The 18,275-nt window shown below is 47.1% G+C and overlaps 3 protein-coding genes across 3 annotated transcripts; 1 reads left to right on the top strand and 2 right to left on the bottom strand.

The window, feature by feature from the left end:
- Positions 1–143: 143 nt before the first annotated feature.
- Positions 144–1,073, top strand: LOC133899738 (uncharacterized). Its single transcript, XM_062340792.1, has one exon. It carries the CDS (start codon positions 247–249, stop codon positions 667–669), a length of 423 nt encoding a protein of 140 aa, XP_062196776.1. The 5' UTR covers positions 144–246; the 3' UTR covers positions 670–1,073.
- LOC133899737 (serine--glyoxylate aminotransferase) lies at positions 932–3,699 on the bottom strand. Its single transcript, XM_062340791.1, has 6 exons — positions 3,535–3,699; positions 2,581–2,792; positions 2,181–2,465; positions 1,722–2,088; positions 1,378–1,588; positions 932–1,271 (listed from the first exon to the last, which is right to left on the bottom strand). The coding sequence occupies exons 2-6, from the start codon at positions 2,786–2,788 to the stop codon at positions 1,134–1,136; spliced, it is 1,209 nt and encodes a 402-aa protein (XP_062196775.1). The 5' UTR covers positions 2,789–2,792; positions 3,535–3,699; the 3' UTR covers positions 932–1,133.
- A 9,895-nt stretch (positions 3,700–13,594) lies between these two features.
- Positions 13,595–15,212, bottom strand: LOC133899026 (uncharacterized). The gene is made up of 5 exons (XM_062339916.1): positions 14,774–15,212; positions 14,420–14,528; positions 14,240–14,321; positions 14,004–14,061; positions 13,595–13,891 (listed from the first exon to the last, which is right to left on the bottom strand). Exons 1-5 carry the CDS (start codon positions 15,098–15,100, stop codon positions 13,748–13,750), a joined length of 720 nt encoding a protein of 239 aa, XP_062195900.1. The 5' UTR covers positions 15,101–15,212; the 3' UTR covers positions 13,595–13,747.
- Positions 15,213–18,275: the final 3,063 nt, after the last annotated feature.

Genomic DNA, 18,275 nt, shown 5'->3' on the forward strand with positions numbered 1-18,275 from the left:
GCAACACGCGCCCACAGCATCTTACCGACGACGTCAAAGCCGTTGGCCCAACCCAACCCAACCCAACCCGTCATCAAAAATAAAAAAACGTAGGCCCAAACGCGCCCCCCATCGCACTCGACAGCGGCCAGCCTATAAAACTGGCCCGACCGACCGCCTCGGCATCTCATCAAGCCAAACCAAGACAACCTTCGCTTTTCCCACTCAAACAAACACGTCCCAAGAACACACAGAGCGCGTCCGAAGATGAGCGTGGAGATCCTGGACGGGAGCACGGTCCGGAGCTTCGTGGAGGACGAGCGCGCCTTCAACTCGTCGGTGGACGGCCGGTTCGCGGCGCTGGACGCCGACCTCGACGGCCTGCTCTCGTACTCGGAGATGGCCGGGGAGCTGATGAGCCTGCGGGTGCTCGAGAAGCACTTCGGCGTGGACGAGGCCGCCGTGGGCGCCGACGAGCTCGCGGGGCTGTACCGCGGCCTGTTCGCGCGGTTCGACAGGGACGGCAGCGGCAAGGTGGACCAGCACGAGTTCCGTGCGGAGATGAGGGAGGTCATGCTCGCGGTGGCCAACGGGCTCGGCTTCCTGCCCGTGCAGATGGTCGTCGAGGAAGGCAGCTTCCTCAAGGTTGCCGTCGACAGGGAGCTCGGCCAGTTCGCGAAAGCTGCCTAAAGTTCAATAACTACACCTACTTGCTTGGAGTTGACCACTAAATTTTGATGTGTTTCGAATTCATAGCTGCCATTTTTACATTGAGTTACAGCATTGCTACTTATTTACGTAGTATTTGTTCCTTAGTTACGTGATGAAATTATATGTGTAGTGTAATTTGCAAGAGTAAATTTCAGAAAAAAAAATCGCATGTTCTATGTGTACGAACAGGAAGGCAAGAAACAGAATCGATCACTATCCAGTGGTTAAAAGAGGCAGGGGATTAAATACTGAGAGTTCAAGTTTTTAATTAAAGCTGCAGTTCACAAAATTATACTCCTTAGCACAGCTGAGTGTGAAAAATTAACATTACATACAGAGAGTATATCCAATAGTTACTGCGGCTGCTCTGCCAAACGGCAGAGGCACAGCTGCACGTTTGTTCTGCTCGTCGCCGGCCGGCCTTTTGCTGTCGTGCGTAGAACTCAGATCCTTGACGGGATCAGAGGCGTGGAATTCGACAGGTACGCCGCCGCGGCCGCCACGCCGCTGCCGAGCTTCACCGGGTAGCCCACGTCCTTGAGCACCATCTCCACCCCGCTCAGGCATGCCATCAGTTGCAGCTGCAGAGTTCCCACCGGCATACAGCGATCGTTAGTGCAAACTGCAACGCATTGCAGGATGTATGCATTGCGGATTTGCAGGTGGTGGCAAGCTGGGGAGACGTACCTCGTTGAGGTTGCCGAGATGGCCAATCCTGAACACCTTCCCGGCGACCTTGTTGAGGCCGAGGCCGAGGCTGAGGTTGTACCGCTTCCAGGCGTGCTTGACGATCTCGGAGCTGTCGATGTAGGGCGGCACGACGACGGCGGTGACCGTGTCGCTGAACCACTCCTCCTTCTGGGTGCAGTTCTTGAGCCCCCACGCCTCCACGGCCAACCTGCGACAGAAAATTCATTCATTCTCACAGCACAAACCATAAATCTCATAGATCGAGTGCATGCATTGGTGTCTACGCAAGCAAGCAATGGAGGTGTGGACGTGTGGTCACGTGTACGTGTGGTCACGTGTACCTTGTGGCGGTGCCGAGGCGGTTGTGCCTCTTGATGACATTGTCGAGGCCCTCCTCGAAGATGAGGTCGAGTGCGGTGCGGAGGCCGTAGAGGAGCTGGATGGAGGGGGTGTAGGGCCAGTAGCTGCCCATCTTGTAGAACTTGAGGTAGTCCTTCCAGTCGAAGAAGACGCGCACGGACTTGGCCGTCTTGCTGGCCTCCAGCGCCTTGGGGCTGGCGCACACGATGCCCAGACCCGTCGGCAGCGACAGCGCCTTCTGCGACCCCGTCAGCGCCACGTCCACGCCCCACTCGTCCATGCGGAAGTCCAGCGCGCAGATGGACGACACGCCGTCCACCAGCACCAGCGCCGGGTGCCGGTATGCGTCTGCAATTGAGCAATTCCATGCGTGCATCATAAGACCTCAGCGACTCACACGATCGAAAACATATGTATATCGGATGAATCAGGACACTGACCGAGGAGCTTGCGGACTTTGGAAAGGTCGTTGGTGACGCCGGTGGCGGTCTCGTTGTGGACGATAGCCACTGCCTTGATGGTGTGGAGGGTGTCCTGGCGGAGCTTGGCCTCGAGCACGGCGAGGTCGGCGCCCTGGCCCCAGTCGCTCTCCACCACGTCCACGTTGAAGCCCAGGCGCTGCTGCTGGTCGATCCAAAGCAGGCTGAACTGCCCGATCAGGAACGACACGATGCGGTCGCCCGGCGACAGCGTGTTCGTCAGCGCGCTCTCCCACGCGCCCGTCCCTGCACCGCACGTCCAGCGTTCATACGAACCATGCATCAGCACACTGACACTGTCACGCTTACTTGCAAGATGAACTGACGATGGAGCAACGGAGAGGTCAGTTGAGTAGAATACCGGTGGTGGGGATCATGAAGGGGGTGCCGGTGGTGGTCTTGAAGATCTTCTTGACGTCCTCGAGGAGGACCTTGGTGAGGGCAGGCACGGCCGGCGAGCGGTAGTCCTCGTTCTGGCGGTTCATGGCGCGGATGACGGGGTCCGGGATGTTCACCGGCCCCGGGACGAACAGGTGGGTCCGGCCAGGACCGTACACGTAATCGGCCATCTTGCTGCAATAAGCGCAGCAAATAAAAGAACAGGTCTGTGGTTAAAAGAGTGCGTGGGCATGGGATTGTTCATGTGCCTGTCGGGAGGCCCATTAGGACGCATCTACTCCTTACCACTCCCAACGTTTTTTTTGGTTCTGAAACTGTTTTGTGTCAGCGTTCCTCTAAGGAAATAGTTTCTTTCGCAAGCGAATTGTGCCAATCGGCCAATAGAAAAGGCCTGTAAATGCTATGAAGATAAAGTGGCTTGTTCCAGTGTGCAAAAATAATTCAATTACCTTCTGAATTTCTACTACACATGGTATTATTCCCTTTCATTTGTATAGGGCAAATTATGAGCAGAGTATTATACTGTTTCTTGATCGAAACCAAGAGAAGTTCCTGGCTACTCATTCAGAAGCTCATAAACTTCTCGAGGATACTGTAACTACCAATATGTCATGGGAGAACTACCACGCACACACATAGCGCATGTTCAGACAACAATATTCAGAGACAGGCTAATCGAACCATGCACTCTTCAGTCTTCACCCTTCATTTGTACCATAAACTGAAAAACGAAATAAAGTCTTCCAGTTTCTTCCCTATTTGCAAACTTCTTAGCAAACTACTGCTATACTGTACTGATCTATACAGCATCATTGATGCACTGAATAAGTAATTGAACCGGCAGAATTCGACGCATATACGATCATCCAAACTTCCAAAGAAAAAACAGCTCTGAGGCGAAGATGTATGTGCGTACCTGTTTGTTGTGAGCCCCCTTCAGCAGAGTGGAGGAAGTTGGGGAACGAAAATGAACCGCGCACGTATGTTAAATACGTGCGAACGAGAGGAGGCTGGGGGGAAGATAGGGTAGCGAAGAAGGCTAGGAGTCATGGTGTCCAAAGGACAGTCCTTTCGTGGGCCCCGCACCAGGCCTACGTGGCAGATAAGGCGACTTGGCGGGAGCCCGTGTTCGTGAGGCCCTCAGAGCTCGGTCGTGGAGTGACACTCAAGCTCTTCCAAGTTCCATGGATGATGTTGGTGGTGCCACTTAGACCCTAATCCTGCTGCAACACTGCTACAAAGCACATAGATTGATATATCACCGGAGCATGTGAAAATAACCATGTAACTAAGATAAAGAATTCTTGATAATAAAAAGAATTCTTGAAAATGATCTGGATTTTTACTAAAATAACTGCTCAATTCAGTTTCATCGGATGCCTGAATGTCCCCAAAAGGGACCAGACCTCTACTCCAGCAAGTGTACTAAGTTTGCAACGAATGTGATTAGCAGGTGATCTTTGAGCTAGGCTGATAAAAAGTTCATGTCGTTGGTCAGGGGATGCCACTCTCGGATAAACTGACAGATTAACTCGGCTCCAATCGAGGCCAATCTGCAGGCGACGGACGCGGATTCCTCCACGTCGCCCTGTGGTCGGAATGTTATCCCCTTCGGCTCCGCTCTGCGGTGTCCGTGGAAACCCAGCATAATTCTTCTTCCTCTTACTATGCGCCTTCGTCTTTAAATAGAAGAGACAAAATAAAATGGACCTTGAAAAAGAAAATTGAAAAAGGATAGGGGAGGCAATAGCTAGGGAAGGTGAAGTGTGAGCTGTATTGAGTGCTGAATGGGAGCGAAGGATTGGAAGTATCCATGCTGCCTGTTGTCTGCTCTGCCTCGAGCGGAAGAAAAAAAAATCTACACGCTGAATACACTTCAGAGTTCTTATAGGTGACGCCTCAACGTTTGACAGTTCGACCCGGGTGCAAGTCTCTTCTGGTCAGGTGACTGAAAGTACAAATAACTTTCGATCATTTCTCCAAGGTCCAGCGAAACAGATATGGAGGATGGAGCCTTGCAACAAGAAGCACCGATAGAAAACCACAGCCAATTTAACGGCGCACTTAGAGCCTGTTTATTTTCCCTGCGGATTGTGAGAATCTGGATTGTGGATTGTGGAAGTTGCTCTGAGGTGGATTGTGAAATAGTGTCACAATTTATATCTGGATTGTTACAATCTGCTTCTAGAATTCGTCTATTTATTTACATAATCTGATTATAGAACATAATTCAGAATCCAGAATCCGAAATAAATAGGCAAACTGTAATCCGGAGAGAAATCCGGTGACTGATCTGGGGATGGGCCGAGCTGATCTGAGGGAGTATTTTAGCACATATGCTGGCTCAGCCCATGGTGGCAGATATTTTCTGCGTGATCTTAGAGAAAATGTGGACCGACCCATCATGCAAGGCGTCAAACTGGGCCAACCTAATTCTTGGTCCATTAAGGCCCAATATTCAGAACGAAGGATTTGGATATGTTCTCACCCAGAGAACACAAGCGTCGTTGCGTCAAGTATTACAAGTACTGGATACGTGGATTTGTTCACACCTATACGGTACAGTGCATTCTCACTGATACATTGTATATACTACTACTGACGTATGTGCTCTTGTAGATAGTCCAAAACAGGTTGCCATGGGTGGAGTAAAGCAATAGATGCAGCAGCCGCGGCAGCAGTAGCAGTTGAGGTTTCAATGGACAGGAAGCTCTGGTAATTGTGGCAAGTGGCCCGGTTCAGAACGGATGGACACCGCGAAGGTCCACGAGCAAACATAGAAAAAGCACAAGATCCTTTGCAGGCTTTTTAACCGTTTGGCAAGGTACATCATCACCTATATCATCCATCTTATAATTCAATAGTTAGATAAAAAAGAAATTGATACATATCACAGATGAGAGAATCTTTTTAAAATTAGGACTTATAAAATTTACTTCTCGTTACTCCGGTGCTCTAGCTGGTTCTTTGAGAGAGCCAATAAGAAAGGAAACAAAAAAACTCGATCAAAGATCAATGCTTAGCGAGAGGCATGCTGTTTTAACAACGTTGTGGATTGGCGCTTCAATGATTGCACCGAGCCATCGACGTCTCCGATTTCTTAATTCCCGAGCTGCTCGCCTTGGAACACGCGAAAAGAGCAGGGAGAAAGGACGAGAAAGCAAAAGAGCAGAGCAGAGCAGGGCAGGGCAGGGCAGGCAAAGACCGTAGACCAAGCGAGACCACTGTTCGGCAGCACGCGCCACGCGGGTTGCAAGCACTGCGGCTGTAGCCAGTTTTACTCCGTACAGCAGAAATTTTCGTACTACACTTTCACCTCACTTCCGCGCAAAGAAATGCAGTAGCAGATAGGGGTGGCAAGGCACCGATCCTCACCGGAGAATGCTTTTCGTTTGTAACGAAAGTTTTCTTCTATGTTTATCTTTACAGAAAATTTTACGGTCTTTAATACAGTAGCAAATAGGGATGAAATGTAATATATATATATATATATATATATATATATATATATATGTATGTATGATATTAGAGATATAATAGGGAGCGGAAATGTAAAGTGACTTCCTATCTTTGTTCTCATATAAATTCATGGAATCAAATTTTTCTATACTACCTTCTAATAAGGAAATTCTTCACGAATTACGGAACGGAGTCTCATTACCATCCTAGTAGCAATCCATCAAGACGAAAAGAGCCGCAATCGCATGGTGTTAGACCGTGCCCGGCTCCACACTTCCGCCATGCTAGTCTTGCTTAGAGAGCACCCAACACTCTGGGTTAGCCGTGCCCCCCTAGGCTGGACATCGACCCCCGCTGGTCCTGGTGTAATGCTCCTGGCCGGCTGGCCCCCGTTGTCGCGTCGAAAAAAATCAAGACGAAAAGAGCTTGGCTAGAGCCCTATATAATTTCCCCACGGAGACAAGCATAACCAGAGTCCACAGAAAGCGAAAGGTGAAAAAATGCTACGGAGTAGTAGTATGGATCAATGCATTGTGCATCCCAAAACTTCACCTCTTTTTCCTCCTCCTTAATGTCCGAAGGAGCATGCAATGATGCAACCACGTGATAACAGCACCACAATCCAGATGAATATTACGTAAGCAAGCAGCAACTCAGCTAAGCACAACGAAGCTCGCGTTTCACTAGCATCGGATGCTGCCTCTTCCCGCGGACACGCATAATGTGCATTGGCCTAACCGGTCGGTCAGAGTTACACTTGCAGCGGCTGAGGCCAGCAGCTTGGCAGTGGCCGGAACGGGAAAACGCAGCAGGCAACCAGGTCAAAAGCACCGCGGCGTCGCCATCGCAACCCCACCGGCGCGTGCCAGGCTCGAGCTGCCCCCGCGGATCAGAGTGTCAGGCAACCGGCGTGCAGGCGAGCAGGTGAGCGGCCGGTGCCGACCATGTGGCGCGCGCGGGAGTCAGGACACGCTCCTGCCGGGGTCGCTGGCGCGCGGGGCCCTGGGACGGTGGGCGCGCGCGGACGGGGGTTGGGCAACCACCGCGGCGGTGCGCAGCGCACGAGGGTCGAGGCGGACGCGGACCGAGCGCAGGGGGCGTTGCGTCCGGCGGGGGCTACCTAGCCCGGGCGGTGGTACGGTTTATCCATCCATCGTCCGGGTTCGCTGCAATTCTGCCGACTTGGGAAGGGCAGTTGTGTCCTGTGGGTGCGCGGTGCGGTGCGCTTTACCACGGCAGTTTTTCGGCTAGGACCTTGGTTGTTGCGTTGGGTTTCAGGCTTCTAGCGTCTAACGGAGAAATGGCGTGTTGACGACTTGACGTTCGAGATTCTACCCAAAAAAATGAGCATAAGGAGACAACGTATCTCTAAGATTTTATTAAGAGAACATTAAGCTTTAAATCTGATTCGGCTTAGTAAAATCATGTTCAACTAATCATTAACATTATGAAAGATTTGACGAGATTCTACCCTCTAGTGTTACTTAACTCAACGCTGCAATCATATAAACACGCCTATAGAAAATTCTATACTATTTCAGGTTAGTGCAATCTTTATTTGCCTTTTTTTTTCAGAAATACTATGGTAGGGCCGAGGCTGACTTAAAAACTTGTCACTAAACTAGATAAAGTTTTACACCTAAGGATTTGTAAATATTAGGGCAGAGGAGAGTTGGGGTATGTAATTACACTATAGTGACTGCCTTAGGATGTAGGTTTGTCAAAGTACGGGGTTAGTTTTTTATTAGTGATATCATTCAAGTCTCATCACCATGTTATAGTACGTTTATAGTTTATTACTAGTGTCTCTAAGCCATATAGCTATATTGTTTACTCTGTCTTATATTACAGTCTGAAAATCCATCTCTCAAAATTAGATGACCACATACTAGAATAATATTGTTTATACGAACACATAGAGACCGAGTGACTTTGCCTATCAAATGCATTGATTGTTTTCATACTTTAAGTGTTTACGTAATCCCATATTCCCATTTGTTTTAAGGCCTAGATCCCATTTGTGTCAGAGTGTCCTAGGAATAATGTAAACGCCTTTTTTCTATAAGTGATATCATTGTTGTCTTTGTCTCGACGTTACCGGTGCATACGCTTCTAGTGTTACTACCGCTCTGCTCCCTCGGTCGTGAAATACAAGCCATGCAGTGCCGCCTCTTCTATTCTTTCCTTTTACTGCAATTCTAGTTCAGCTCTTAAAGTGGATGTTACTGTAATTTTTATTTAGAAACTTTAGGTTTTCTCTGTCGCTTCAGGCAATTACTATCTCAACATATTCTACCACTTTGTAATATTTAGGCTCATTCCACTAAAAATACCTATCAACTTTATCTATCAATTAGATATAAATTCATCGCACAAGCTCAATTAGTGGATACACATAAAATGACATAGATTCCAACCCTCTCCAAGTTTCTAAGATCAATATTCTTGTTTAATGGTGGAGCCATGACTGGCTGGAAGTGGGCTGATCTCATTCTTTCTCATGCAGCCCCATTCCCTTCTTCATTTCTCCCATTTTTCTCTCATTTTTTGTTACTGCTTTTTAAGGCGCAACAGCGCGTAAGGGGCTTGAGCCCCTCTGCATCCGCCACTGTTTTTGTTCAATTCTTCATCAAACTTCAAAGTATCAACCACGCATTCACGCCATAGTGCGCTCCTAGGATATTACTTATATCTGTTTTCGTTCACTTGTCATTAATTTATTACTGTAGCAATTTGATTTTACTTTTTTACAAAAAATTTACGTATACTTAAAAGTATACAATATTAATAAAGTATATTTTACGATGAATATGAAAGTTTTAGGTATTTATAATTTTTTTTGAAAAAAACATAAGTTCTAAATTATTACAGTAAAAAATTGGTGACAAATAAATAAAAATAAAGCTAGTATTATTCTCTACCCATGTTCGCAACAGGTCCACAGGCACAATGTTACACATCGAAATAACCGAGGTGCTAAACTGCAAAAGCGCCCCTCGTCTATCCCCACCCGGAAACCGAAAGCCAGCGGAGGAAACCACAGAACCAAACGGGACGACGCCCGAACCACCGCGAGCCCCAACCAGCGCCCCGAAACGAAACGCGCCTCCGCAGCAGAAGCGAGGGAGGGATCCCCACCCATTTCAATTTTCAAAACGCCGCCGACGACGAGAGAGGAGAGGAGAGGCCCCGCCCCCTCCTCCTCCCCGAGCCCAATGGTATCCGACCAGGAGCTGGCGCACTACGTGGAGTCCCTCGTCCGCCAGACCGCGAACCGCGGCGGCGTCGGGATATCCGCCGACTCCGTGGTGCGGCAGCTCGGGGCGCAGCTCGGAGTCGACCTCTCCCCCAAGGCGCCGCTCATCCGCGACATCCTAGTCGCGCTCCTCGGCCCGGCGGCCCCTGCTCCGGCCCCGGAGTCCGCCTCGCGGAAAGACCCTTTTGACCCTGCCCCTGCCGCTCCTAGCGCTGCTCCTGCGCAGCTGCCCTTCTCCACCTCGGCGCCCGGGCCCGCCGTGCCCCACTTCTTCTCGCAGCAGATGCAGTCCTACCTCCCCGCCTCGCCGCAGTACCAGCAGCACCGCCCCTGCGCGCCCGCCTCGGCGTATGACGTCCCCGCGTCGTATCGCTACGGACAGCAGCCCTTCCCGCAGCTCAGCGAGGCGCGGCTGCAGGGGCTCGCCTATCTGCAGCAGCAGCAGCAGCAGATGGCCGCTGGGGCGACGGCGACGGCTGCAGCCGCAGCTACTCCAGGGGAGGGCCCCCGTGCGGCGGCAGTGCCCGCCGGCTCCAAGAAAGACAGGTGATGCTTCCTGCACTCTGCTTCCTCTTAATTTTCCCCGTTCGAATTAGGGTTTGGATTATCCAATTAGGTGCCACATGCACCTGCTCGTGCGCTTTCATTTAGGAGTACATTCTACGCGAAGCTATGCTCTTAAATCTGTAGGATTACAGTTTTGTTCCCTTTCCATATTTGCTGGGTGGATTGAGGTGGGTTTAAGTGTAAAGGTTACATTTTTTGGTGGTTACAGAGTTTTATTTTTGGTGTGATTTGGGCTTGATTGTTTCTGGTGTAGGGATATACTTTACAATGATTACTCGAGTGATTAGTGGGGTGCGTTAAACTGGAAGGAACTGATTTTCTAGCGCTTCAGCTGGTTCAAGTGAGAAATTTTGTGGTGCCATGTCTACTTGTACTAGACATTTAATGTCCATGAATGATTAGAGGAATCCGTTCTAGTGTACCCGAGATAATCTTTGAATACTGCCGTAGTTATGTCAACCATACCCGTAGAATTAAAGCCTCTGAACTCGTTGGAGTAATAATGGTTCCATACCCATCAAAATGTTTGCTTTTCAAGCAACCGGCTTGAAGAAACAATGAAGCCTGCTTATCCATAAAGTCCATTATTGTTAACAAATGGATGCAGATTGAGCTATATTTAGGTTAGTTGGAACTTGAAAGAAACCTTTCAATTTGCTATGTCTATTTACTTGAAAGAAATTTATGACATTTCATTAGTACGAAAACCATGTTAGGAATACATCTATCTGTCAGCAAAGGAGAACGTTCCCGATATGAAATTCCGAGGTGTACTTCTAGGATAATAGGAGATATGGATATGTCCTGAATTGTTGATTTCAGCTGTCCGTTACTGGTGTTTAATCTGTAGAACGTACTCTTCTGGTTGTGTTAATGAAGCAGTGCTAGCATTGGAGTAAAACGAAGAGGTGGCTCAGGAGGGTTAAACAAAGTCTGTGGTGTGTCCCCAGAGCTTCAAGCTATTGTTGGTGAACCAACCATGGCTAGAACTGAGGTCCATTCTACTGACCCTTCTTTCTAATGTCTTGTCTTACTGATTACCTCATGGCAGAAACCCTGATATTGTTTATGAACTGCAGATTGTTAAGCAGCTTTGGGCATACATTCGCAGGAACAACTTGCAGGATCCTAACAATAAGAGAAAGATCATATGCAATGATGAGCTACGATTGGTTTTTGAGACTGATTGCACTGACATGTTCAAGATGAACAAGCTTTTAGCTAAGCACATAAGACCTCTTGAGTCTACAAGTAGGTTTTCCTCACACTTAGTTGCTAAATTATCACAAAATTTTAAGCGTTTGAACATGTGCTCAAATTTCTTGCAGAAGATTCAAAACGAGATTCAAAGAAGTTGAAGCCTGAGGGCGGTGAACCTATTTCTCCTGTTGAAACTGATGTTAACCTTCTCATTATCGTTTCTGATGCTCTTGCAACCTTTTTTGGGACTGGAGAAAGAGAGATGCCCCATTCCGAGGCTGTTAAGCGTGTCTGGGACCACATTAAAAGCAATAATTTAGAGGTTAGTGGATGATTACTATCAGACCCTTTATTTGCTATATTGTTCTTGTTTGAAATGTTGTATGCGAAATTAAACCTCTAGTGGGCATTGAAAATTAACTTTGTCCAACCATGGAAACATTTGGAAGGTGAAAGGAAATGTTTCTCTCTGTTGCATAATTAGTACCTGGATGGTCTTCAGGAAAAGAAGATATGTGCTTGATTCGAGGAAGTGAGAATTACTATTTCACCAGGAAGAAAGTGTGAATGCACATATCTTAGTAGCTGCTCAGACTGATGTTGCCATACCTGGGAAATTTTCTTATTCATGACAGATTTTGTTGACTGGACACCTTGGTAACTAATTATTTTTTTTGTTGGGTAGATCTCTTGCTTTCTGTTTTCTCTTTTAGATTTTGGTTTGGTTGGTGGCATGGTTGTTGTTGGTTGATCAACTAGATGCATATGGTGGCTGTTTCTAGATATAAGTTGCCGAGTGTATATTCCCATGCGCCTTTTCATTTTCAAACTTGGTAGAACTGGTACATGGTGTCTTATTTACTTTTCAATATAGTATCACACCTTATATAAAAGAATCAATAAATCTTTAGCATGCAAGTATTTGCAGATTGCTTTTATATGCAAGTTGGTTCATTGTCTACTCTTTTGTCCTATGACGAGTGAATCATAAGCAAAGCATGCCCCATATAACCCTCTGTTTTCCTTTAGCATTGTCATGCATCACTGACTAGTAATGATTTTGCCACCTAAGGCTTTAGGAATGATAAATCACAACGTAAGCAATAGTAATATTAAATTATTGACTTCCGTAGTCTGTGAACTTTTACCCATGGTGTAATAATACATCTAATTCTCCCCTTCTCATCCTGTTTTCCTTTTTTCGTTTTGTTGTTCATGAAGATGATCCAGGATGCTGGACCTCATTGAAAATATGCTTAAGCATTTGTTACTGTTAGGCATCTGTAAAAAGGCATATTTTATGATTGGCTCATTGACGTGGGAGCTTATCTTCCTTTGAATTGCCTCTCTGTTAGTGGGCTTGCTTCCTTAGTGAAATTAATTTTTAGGATCTATTTAGTACTGAACAGATGAGAAATCCTTGTACAACCTTCTGGCATCTGTGCAAAGTACAAACGGATTGATAGTCTGATTTCTTTTCCTTTTATTTCTTCTTGTTTTGTTGCAGGATCCAGCGAATCCTACAGTGATACTATGTGACTCGAAACTTAAACAGCTCTTTGGATGCGAAAGTCTTACTGCTCATGGTGTTTCAGAGTTGCTTTCAGACCACCTTTTCAAGCAACCTAACAAGATCTAACTGGTTAGTTATTGACTTTCTCCTAACAGCATCCTTATGTATATGTGGCTTGCCCTGCCTAGTGTTTGTGGGAGAGCATCCATCCTCTTGCAGTTGCTTTCTTTCAAGTCCTAGTTTTCCCCTTTTTGAATATGTTCAACGGTAAAATGAGTCTATAGAAATATGTCAAATTGGTACTGTGGAGTTTTTACTTACCGATTTTCTATTCTAGCCTTCCAGATTTCTTGCATAAGTCCTTGGTTCTTATGGATCCTTGACTACTGATAACTACCAAGCCTGTTTCATTCTGCAGCTTGGTGTTAGTTCGTTGAATATGCTAATACTGAAATGGATGCTTGTTTTACTGTTGTCTGCAGGTGAAACGTCTCCTGGACTCTAGCTTGTCTAACATCCTGGTAGTTGGCACTGATGAAAATGACAGAAATTTGCTGAAAGCGTTTGTTGATTTACCTGTGAGAAAGGGCTGTAGGCTAATCTCTTCACAGTAGCAAGGAAAAGAGTGATAATTGTTCCATATTATCCAGTCCGATCTTTCAAAAGGGTCAGACATAGTAGTTTATCTGAGTTTCTAGTCTGTTAAATAGCAAGCAGCATCGACGCAACAGGTAGAAAGCGAGGGCTGATGATCTTTGCTTGATATAAATTCGGCCACCATAGGTGTGTTTTCTGGTAAGAAGTTGCTTTCACGTTTGCTACCAGAAAGCCTCTTACATTGCTAGTCTTAGTCGAGACATCTGTACCCACCTATATTATGTTGTAGGTGACACCTAACTTATACAGTTAACATGTTATCGGAATGTTCGACTTTTGCTTCCGTTCATTCTTAATCCTGTCACACATGCACCTTCTGCATGATTAGTAGTTTGCAACCAGCAACTACTGTGTTCTTGCTTATATTCAGCCTTGTTCAGAATTTGGGGTTTCCAGTTCTGCATCATGTGGTTGACCATTTACAAGATGCTCTGACCACTGTACAACGGTTGATAAATGTTTCTTGCTCTCCTGAACCTACAAATTCTTGAAGACGGCGTAGAACAGCACCATGACCACCAGGCCCATGATGACGCATGAAATGATCGTGGCGTCCTTCTCGCCAAGGGTACCTTCTGGCAGGACCTTGTGCACGATAGTCCAAACTACCGAGTCCAAATTCTGCAGTTGCGAAAGATAATAATTTTCTTGAGCTGTTCAGCCTTTTGAAAAAAAAGGAATTACTATGAGGCGAGTAATAATTTTCTTTCAGTGTATGTCTTATCATGTTTACCTGTTGGATGATCTGAAGAATCCTCTGAAGGAGTGGCACACAGGCATTGTTCACTTGGCTACAACAATTGAACAACAATGTGATTCGGTCAGTGTGTATATCCTCCTGCAGTCCTAACGCTGACCATTGTTGCAGATAAAATAGTTTTATTCCTAATGCTTGCCCCGATTTTTCAGAATAAACACTAAACACCTATAGATTGGCCCTTGTCCAGAGTAGCCGGACACTAGAATCACCTGATGAGCAGGAGGCCCTTGTAGACGTGAGTAGTAGAGACGCTGCAGTCTAGGTCCCAAGGCAGCTTCTTCCCCTTCCATTCTGCAAGAAAATAGTTCCAAACTTCCAATCTTCAGTTTTGTAGTTGAGTGCTAAAACTGTTTTGGCGCATTTGCTGATGAAGTCTTGTTTTAACAAACCTAGAGACCATTTTATTCCCAGGTCGAAACCTGGTTCGTTTGGCGTCGGTTTAAGCACGAAGGATACTTGGTGCCGGAGCATCATTGCGTGGAGAAGCAGAAACATGTCCTGTCAAGAAAGTCACGGGTCAAAACGCAGACATAATATATGTCAAGAAAGTCACGGTGTCTAGACGAGAAGATTGCTCTACGAGTTTTTAGCATTTGGTTACTAAGGATTTCAATCCAAATCCTCTGGAGATAGCAGCCATTCTGCTTTCCCCCTTCTTATCACTGCTAAATGTTTGGACTGATATAATGTTCTGGTAGCCAATTCCTGGGATATAGTGCTGCTACGTACGATCATCTTTTTACCTTTCCCAGCTGCGAAACATCAACGGAGCGGATGCTACCCAATAAATACAGGCACTCGTCACCGATCAGCTCGAGCAGCTCCCTGACGCTCCGGTTCTGGATGGCCGAGTTCAGCTTCACCGCCCTCCTCACGGCCCGGAACGCGTCTCCTCCGCCGTCGCCGAACAGCCCTTTCGCGCAGAATTTACCGGCATTTCTTCTGCTCGTCCTCACACGCGCCGGCCTGCTGCCGCCTGGGCCGTCGTGATCTCTCGGAGATCTCGGGCGATTTGAACGGTGGTGAATCGACGGAAGAGGAAGAAGACGACACGGCAGAGTCGAGTTCATGGAGACAGGTTGGAACTTTAATCAAAAAGTGGCCAGCTTTGAACGAGAAACGGATGGATCGGAGGAGCCTTATACTTGCGGTGTGCAGGCGATGGATGGATGGGTGTCCGGCGCACAAGGAAAGGATTATATGCGATGAAAAGCTAGCCCTGCTTCCGGTGCATGCGTGACATGCACACGGTTGCAAGGTTGGGTTGCCAAGGTAAGCAAGGAACGATACTCTACCAAACGTGGCTAAGGGTCCATGCCCTACGATCGGTAGCTGCCCCTAGCCAAGTTTTCGAAGCTTGGGCACCAGGTTAAATGGCCCGGTTATTGTCTGGCCAATAATGTCCAATACTGTTAAACAAATTCCAGTGGTCCAACAATTAACCACACCATGTCACCATCAGCAAGCTAGTTGCCACGGTGGAGAGAATAAACGGATTAGGATGCACTGGGCCGCTACCCATTTGATGTTAGGTGTATTTTGTTTTGAAAAAGTTATAAAAATAAATTTTAACCGTTAAATTCTCTTATAATATGTTGTCAATTGCTATAAAATCAATATTATATTAAAGTACTTTGAAATACAAATCTATCGGAACAAAATTTGTATATTAAACATGCATATAATTTGACTAATTACTCGTCAAAACTTATAATGTTTGACTTTTTTGAAACAAAATATGCCATACATCCTTGAACAAAAGGAGTATCATTTTTTAAGAAAGTATGATTATATCAAAAACCAATAAAAAAAGAATCGAGGCCACATCCCACATCTTGTATGCTTCTTTCTGAAGAAAGAGTACTGACATTGGGAATCACTCCATGGCGTATTCGATTGTAGAATGCAGAATGACCTGAATGATTTGAAAACAGATGCTTCACGCCACCTTGACACCGTGGAAGTCCGTGCAAACCACTGTTCAGGAAGGACTGCTCTTGGGTGCCACCCCACCACCCCGATCTGGTGCCACATCAGCGTAGCTAGCATGTAAGCTTCTAATGAAGCACCGCTCTAATCTCTATGCCCAGCCACTTTGCGGCCACTGGTGTTTCCCTGTGTTAAAAAGGTGGTAATTTTGGGGGGTTGAAGGGAAACATATATGATATATGGAACCTGTGCTTTACCACCATTGTAAGCACCCGCGTATATTTAAAAGGTGACTCCTAATCAAAGTGAGTGAAGCCATATATGATATCTGCAAAGCTCCTTCAACCTCCATCATGACAGGAACCGCAGGGACGACGACGATGACGATAACTATGGTAGATGCAACAGCAAGCACTCATCCTCCTGGCTATGTGACATCTTCCACCGTAGTCATACCAGGCCAAGCCGCAGGGCCTCCTGTGAGTGAGAGCAATCACCATGCCAGCGCGACCGGTCAAATCCTGTGCGGCGCCATGGGCACAACAACATCAAGCCTACCCCTCAGGACGAACCTGAGGATCCTCCGCGTGAGAGGAGCAGGAGCGCACAATGCTATTTCCACCGCTGCGTGGGAAAGGAGGTGTCCTCTGACACGACAACGTTCACCATGGGCTGCCCATGGGTGTGAGCGGGCAAGGTGGGCTCCTCCACTGTGGCCCCCTCCCAATGGTTGATGTTCTTCGACAAGCCACCCCAAATGGGCCATGTTGATGATGACAACTCCCCTCCTGGCTTTAGTCGAAGGCCCCCTCCGGCCATCGACCCGGCGCCCCTCGTCGATGCGTAGGCCAGCATGCAACTCCAGCACGTGCCAGCTCCAGTAGGGATGATGCCACCACCTCTCCTGCATGTCGCGTTGTCCACGGGCCAAACACCTTTACTGATGGGACCGCCCATCGTGCAACAGATTCTGTCGATCCACTGCTCGCCTCACCCAATTAGAGTGTGGCTCTAGTGGCTCAAGCAAGTGATGAGGCAACTCACAACCCAACCCTAATGATGCAGATAATGTCACACGCCATGCAGTAGGGGAAGCAGTCAACCACTAGCTTCATCTACACCATCACCAAGATATCTTCACCGTCGCTGCTCGAATGTCCGCTCCGCACTACTCGCGGTTCTTTGGGCTAGATTCGTGGCACTAAGGGGCTCGCCTAAGGAAGAGCACACACATCACACTCAACCCACGCTCCCACACCGTTGTTTAGGCAAGGAACACCGTCATGAAGTAGGTTGGCTTCATCAACACAGATGGCGACATCGATGAAATCAATATCAACATGTACCTCTAGATGTTTAAGGGACCACTGACGTACCTCTAGATCGCTCTATGGCCTCAACACCACTCCATTGCCAACACACGACAATGACGATGATGGCACGGGAGGCAGCAACACGACACAGCCGAGCATGCCTCAGCTTGCCTGATGCACTCGGCCATTGGTCAATTGTTATGTGCCTTTATGGATCAGTTAGCAATGCTTCTCAGTTTGTACCATCGCTGAGGACGTGTCCTCGCACCTGCCTCTTCTGGGTGCCTCATGTGTCCATCGCCATCTCCTGATATATCTCTCATCTTTTGTATGTTACATTGTCTGATTGTACCTCATCATCGAACTGAAACCAGTACTATCATCATCCAGTTTGCATGCCTTCACCCAAAACCTTAGCATGAGGCCAGACTTAGACTACAGTGCTCGATTAACCCCTCTCTATTTCTCTCTTGGTTTAATTTATGGCACAACATAATTGTCAGGTGCTATGTTGGAACATCCACAGTCTTAATGAGATCATGCGTCGAGACATCATCCATGAGTTGGTCACCTAGTGGAACATCACTGTGGTATGTCTCCAGGAGACAAAACTTGATCTCATCAACCAGGACGCTGTTGTGTTCCTACCCGCACAACACACTCGCGGTGGCATCCTCCTTTCATGCAATGACAACTTCTTCACCTTAACAGAGACAACAAGCTCACTATGCGAGAGGATTGTTCCTCGTGGACCATCACCGGTGTATATGGGTCACAAGGTGATCCTGACAAACTATTCTTTCTCAGGAACTACATGATCTTGCGTTGCTCGCATAGCCTGAATATATGCTTCTAGGGGACTTTATCCTCATCTACCAACCTGAACACAAGAGTAATGCCAACTTGAACAGAAGACTCATGAGGACATTCCGATTTGTCATTGATGACCTAAACCTCAAGGAAATCTGGCTAATGTTTGATGATATTTTGTTCATAACCTTGG

This window comes from Phragmites australis, chromosome 18, assembly GCF_958298935.1.
Source record: "Phragmites australis chromosome 18, lpPhrAust1.1, whole genome shotgun sequence".
Taxonomy (NCBI): Eukaryota; Viridiplantae; Streptophyta; class Magnoliopsida; order Poales; family Poaceae; genus Phragmites; species Phragmites australis.

Bases quoted from the DNA above. Each gene is read 5' to 3' on its own strand.
- LOC133899738 (XM_062340792.1), top strand. From the start codon at position 247: ATGAGCGTGGAGATCCTGGACGGGAGCACGGTCCGGAGCTTCGTGGAG.
- LOC133899737 (XM_062340791.1), bottom strand. From the start codon at position 2,788: ATGGCCGATTACGTGTACGGTCCTGGCCGGACCCACCTGTTCGTCCCG. The intron at 1,589-1,721 runs GTACACGTGACC...TTTCTGTCGCAG, and splicing joins CGCCTCGGCACCGCCACAAG to GTTGGCCGTGGAGGCGTGGG. The intron at 1,272-1,377 runs GTACGTCTCCCC...GGAACTCTGCAG, and splicing joins ATCTCGGCAACCTCAACGAG to CTGCAACTGATGGCATGCCT.
- LOC133899026 (XM_062339916.1), bottom strand. From the start codon at position 15,100: ATGAACTCGACTCTGCCGTGTCGTCTTCTTCCTCTTCCGTCGATTCAC. The intron at 14,529-14,773 runs GTAAAAAGATGA...CTTTCTTGACAG, and splicing joins ATGTTTCGCAGCTGGGAAAG to GACATGTTTCTGCTTCTCCA. The intron at 14,062-14,239 runs GTGATTCTAGTG...CAATTGTTGTAG, and splicing joins AAGGGCCTCCTGCTCATCAG to CCAAGTGAACAATGCCTGTG.